This window comes from Crassostrea angulata, chromosome 6 (assembly GCF_025612915.1).
Source record: "Crassostrea angulata isolate pt1a10 chromosome 6, ASM2561291v2, whole genome shotgun sequence".
NCBI lineage: Eukaryota > Metazoa > Mollusca > Bivalvia > Ostreida > Ostreidae > Magallana > Magallana angulata.
Window position 1 is genome coordinate 28,097,046 of NC_069116.1, and position 5,316 is coordinate 28,102,361.

At 36.2% G+C, this 5,316-nt stretch overlaps 1 protein-coding gene across 2 annotated transcripts; it reads left to right on the top strand.

Moving 5' to 3' along the window:
- Window positions 1-680: 680 nt before the first annotated feature.
- Window positions 681-4,915, top strand: LOC128188687 (tetratricopeptide repeat protein 22-like). 2 transcript variants are annotated; one of them, XM_052859894.1, is made up of 3 exons: window positions 681-751; window positions 2,370-2,468; window positions 2,625-4,915. In XM_052859894.1, exon 3 carries the CDS (start codon window positions 2,633-2,635, stop codon window positions 4,817-4,819), a length of 2,187 nt encoding a protein of 728 aa, XP_052715854.1. In that variant the 5' UTR covers window positions 681-751; window positions 2,370-2,468; window positions 2,625-2,632; the 3' UTR covers window positions 4,820-4,915. The 2 variants fall into 2 exon arrangements, with proteins under 2 accessions (XP_052715854.1, XP_052715855.1); XM_052859895.1 differs by having other exon boundaries at window positions 691-751; window positions 2,370-2,436.
- The last annotated feature ends 401 nt before the right edge of the window (window positions 4,916-5,316 follow it).

Here is a 5,316-nt window from a genome sequence, read left to right on the forward strand (position 1 = left end):
AGATGCTAGATGCTATCTTTCTATGTCGACATGCAACTTATTTATGGTAACATGCAAGATAAATATGCTGACATGCAACTTATTTATGTCAACATGCAACTTATTTATGTCGATATGCAAGTTATTTATGTCGAAATGCGAGATGAATATGTCAATATGCAACTTAGTTATGTTTACATGCGAGATAAATATGTTGACATGCAACTTATAAGTTGTATGTCAACATAACTAAGTTGCATGTTGACATAAATATGTTGCATGTCAACATATTTATCTTGCATGTTAACATAACTAAATTGCATGATGACATAAATAAGTTGCATGTTGACATAAAGAAGTTGCATCTTACATTAATAAGTTGCATGTTGACATCAATAGGTAGCGTATCTAGCATCTTGGATGTCACATGTTGGCGATATTTGAGATTTTTTATAACTCTTATTTGATTGCAGTTTTTTTGCATGTCAACATAGTTATGTTGCATGTTGACATAACTATTTTGCATGTCAACATATTTATCTTGCATGTCAACATAATTAAGAGAAAAATAACTTGCACACAGGGGGCAGAGATATGCCACCATATATACATTTCATGTTTGTATACATCTCATACTCACACACGTTTATGTTTATTAAAAATTAAAATAAAGAATTGTACAATCTTGATAAGAGTTGTCTCTCTTCCGAACGAAAACACGTGGGTTATTCACAGATATGATAATCGTACGTTTTCCTCTGGAACAAAGCACGTAAGTGTTCAGTATACATTTTACATCAGACAAGATATAATTATTGAATTTGATAAGTTATTTGTGTAAGGATAATATAAAACCCGGACATTTTTAGAGATTTGCGTGTTTCAAACTTCCGCCTGATTTCGAACTCGAGTGGTCTTAGTAGATGAGGAAGTTTGATGCATATGCGGATCCAGAAAGGTTTTCCTGGGGGTTCCCAGGAATATTCAGTTTTCCAAGGGGAGAGGAGGGGGCCTGATGCATATATTTGGTAGATTTACGGACACCCGACCCTCTGTAGATTTGCGCATGTTATACGTACAAAACATGGCGAAAACGAAAGTAGCTTCCTTTTAAATTCCGTACGGTGAACATAACAGAAGACTTTTCTTGTATGCGATAAACCTAGATGAACCCCCCCCCCCCCACACACACAATAATACGGTTTCTGGATGTTCTGCAATGTGTTATATTTTTCTTAGAAGCTAAACTGATAAAGTACAGACCCAAGATTATCAAAGCTAGGCATTCAGTTGATTAGAATTTCACAAAAATACTACGAATGAAAAGGTGACGAATGAAAACGGTTCTTGAAAAATTTACCACATATATATATTGATGTTTGGTTTAAGGTTGTGAAAATATAAAAATCACAACTTATTTTGTATTCGTAGCTAAACTACGAAAGCCTGTTAGTGCCAGAAAAGATATATAACTGAAAAAAATGTCTATATAAGAAAAACTGATTGTTTATAATATAAAATACATACATATATACAAGATAAACTCGAGTATATAAAAATAATTAAGCAGCTCTATATACATGTATAAAGGAACTAACAATATAATTATGCTAAGAATTGTGTGTATGTATAAAGCTAGGTCGTGTTTATATAAACAGTACTGTGATATATAAAAGCAATAATGATGGATATATACAAAGCGAAAATTTTCCACCGAGTGACCTTTACTGAGTTCAGCCGAGCGACTGCAATATAAACCTCGCCTAAGGAGGAGAGGGTCATGCAGCAATTTATTCTCCCGGTGATTAGAAAAAGTTTGAACGATCTAATGAATGTTACATTACATGATTCCGCAGGAATTTGGGAAAAATCAGTGGCGGATTTAAAGGGAGGGCGTCAGAGGATATCTGTATATGATATTTTCTGATATTACTCCACGTATACATGTATGAGGCACTATTTTAACTAAGTCATAGGGGGTATCATAGTTTAAAAATACTTATTATTCAGTCAAAGGTAAGATTTGTAAAACCGCTTTTGTACGATAGATTTGTAAAACCGCTTCGGTACGAGATCGAACAACACCCCGTTGGAGGTTATCCCAAAGCGACCTTCCAAATAGCGTATCGTAGAGGAGCGGTTTTACAACTTCTTTAATTTTCTAATTAGAGTGTAAAATATTTATCATATAAAAGAAAGCATTCCTATCGTTTGCTTTAATCTAACACCTTCTTTAAAATGTCATGTTGTAAATTTTGAATTTACTGGGTGGGTGTAAATACAAAATTTACAACATGACAACTGTTGTCATGTTGTAAACAAAAAGACAAGTTTCCTCATGCTTTTTAAAAGAGAAATTTGCACTGACAATTCATTTTTTTGTGTTTTAGTTAGCTTAGTGATTAAATAAGGAGACGAAAATGAAAGTGTGAAAATTATTGCCGATCACAGACTTGGGTAAGGAAAGCTCACTTGGGCATTTAGTTTAGGTAAGCTAATAAGTTCCTAGCCTTAGTTCTATAAATACAAATTTAAAATTACGATTTGGGGACACTTTTGTTTTGTTCTTTCGGTTTTATTTGTTTGACCTTTTTTCTGGTATATTGAAAAAGAACATAAAGCTCAATGAATATTTTATATCTTAGTGGCAGACATGAACGGAAAAGAAAGATGGAAAGTATACAAAGAAAGACCGGGTCTTTTCCATATATCTCTAACTGCATCACAAAACCCACCAGCTCAACAAATCAAACACCGAATCAAAGTGACAGAGAAACTCATCCGTGATTTTCCTGAAGGATTCACGAATAAAGCTGCACGGAACCTCCTGGGAGTTTTATATTTTTACGATGGACAATATTTCCAGGCTGTCGAAACGTTTGAAAGTATTTTGGAACATCAGCCTGACTCTTTAACTGCTTTGGCTAATGTTGCGTTTGTCTATCAACGTCTGAAGCAAAATTCGAAAGCAACGAAATATCTAAGCGATCTTTCAGATGAACAAGACCAAGAGAAAAGTGGAATAAGTTTGGCAGATCAAGCATTTGCATTCATCTTTGATTGTTATATGGAAAAAGACGTGATAGAAAGAAACAAATTACCCAAAGAACTTTTAGTCCAAAGTCTGGCGATGCTCAAAAAATGTAACGATCAGCAAACTATCATGGAAATTAAGTTTTGGTTGGGCCAGACATACTACCGCCTTTCTACACAATGTTACAGACGTAAGGGTATGGAAGAAGTGGAAAAAGAATATGTTTTAAAAGGCTTTAATGAGTTAGTAGAAATTATAAATATGACTGACAAGACAGAATTATGCGTTTGTAATGGAATCGTTTCCACTACGTGGAGTTTTCTTGGCTTGTTACTCTCGCGAAAAGAGAAGATAGATGATAAAATAAAGAACCGCATAGAAGAACTAGATTTATTGCAATACCTTGATAACCCTGAATCATGTTTTAAAAAAGGATTGGAGCAAGCGAAAGTCTCCACCTCGGATGGTTCCAATTTATCTGGCCCTCCTACTGAATTATTAATCCGATACGCACTGTTTCTAAAGAATGAAGATCGGTTAACAGACGCTCTTGAAAAACTCAACGAAGCATTGGAGATTGACAATTCACAAGGAAACTGGTTCGCCTTAACACTGAAAGCTGGAGTATTGAGACGACTGGAACGGATAGATGAGTCCATTGCAGACCGCAAATTGGCATGTTCTTGGAATGCAACTTCAATGGATCTTTGTGAACTAGCTAAGGCATATCAAGCTAAGTACGTGTTATGCGAAGACAAAAACAGTAAGATAGCACAGGAACACCTTTTGAACGCGTCTGACTGTTTTACCCGATCGGTTCTATCACTTGGACAAGAAAAAAGGCCCGAAATCCACCGCGCGCACGGTAGATTTCTACGCGAAATAGGAGAAATCAAAGAGGCTATAGAATGTTTTAAAAGGGCAATGGAGGTTGATACTGCAAACAAGGCTAAAACAAGTTTTTGTCAGTTGTTTGAAACGCTGCTTTTATATTACAGGAGAAGCCAAAATAGTGAGAGGAGGAAAATAATGCACGAAATGACATATTTTTATGACGTCACATTGCGAAAACACGGAGAATTAACAAAAGAAACCGAACAATTCCTAACGAACTATGAAGAAGAAATGGCGACTCTGACGGCATACCTTAAACATAGTAGATCCGATCCGCATTTTAATGTCAATGGTAAAAGTGTGTCTGATATCATTACTTCAGTGGTAAAAGAGGATGCTTTTCAAAAATGGCTCATTATAGTAGAAGAAAAGGAAACGTACTTAATAGACCAAGAAGAAACGAAACTTGCCGAAAAGAAAAATAATCTGTGTTTGAAGTGTAGAGGTCCCGTGATCGAGCGACAACTCTCGGTTTTTCCCGACCCTCGTGCGAAACCACGAAGTCTGAAGTACCCGTATGACTTCTATGTGATATTCTCTCCGACGGACAGAGATTGGGTGTGTCATATTCTATTAGAAACGTTGGAAGTGTCATATGGCTACAAAGGAGCAATTGCAGAAAGAGACATAAGACCGGGATCAACTGATATTTACGAACGCGTAAAACTTATTCAGAATTGTTCCAAAATACTTGTGATTCTTGGCCAAGAATTTGAAGGAAATCTAGAGTGTGAATATGAGTTGTCCCATGCCCTGAAAAGGAAGCATGAAGACAACTTGGAAAATGTCCTGATTCCGATTCTTCGTACTGTGGACGGACTTCATCAGAGCTTAAGAACAATAACTTTTCTGGATGCGGTGGATGATTGTGATTGGAACAAGCTTATCAAAGCTATGGAGTCAATGCCATGATATACTGTAAACTCCTAATCAAATGCGAGGAACTAATTTTCGCTGTTGAAGATCAACAAAAAGTCTCATGTTTGTTAACCGGGTTTTCCAACGGAAAAATCCGGTTATTAAAATGGTGAAAATGGCGGGCGGGCGGATGGGCGGGCGGGCGGGCGGATGCCAAAAGGGTACCCTCATTGTACGGATAACTCCTCCTACAGTTTTCAAGATAGGAAGTTGTTCTTTTGCAGATCAATTGTACATATATTAGAGGTGTGCATATTGCTAGGATTTTGATTTCTGATAATTTATCGAAAAAATACCAGCTTTTGAACTTAGTCATTTTTTGGCAAAATGTTGCATATAGGGTACCCTCATTGTACGGATAACTCCTCCTACAGTTCTCAAGATAGGAAGTTGTTCTTTTGCAGATCAATTGTACATATATCAGAGGTGTGCATATTGCTAGGATTTTGATTTCCGATAATTTATCGAAAAAATACCAACTTTTGAACTTA

What these genes read in the sequence shown, in the direction of transcription:
- LOC128188687 (XM_052859894.1), top strand. Translation starts at nt 2,633, where the DNA reads ATGAACGGAAAAGAAAGATGGAAAGTATACAAAGAAAGACCGGGTCTT.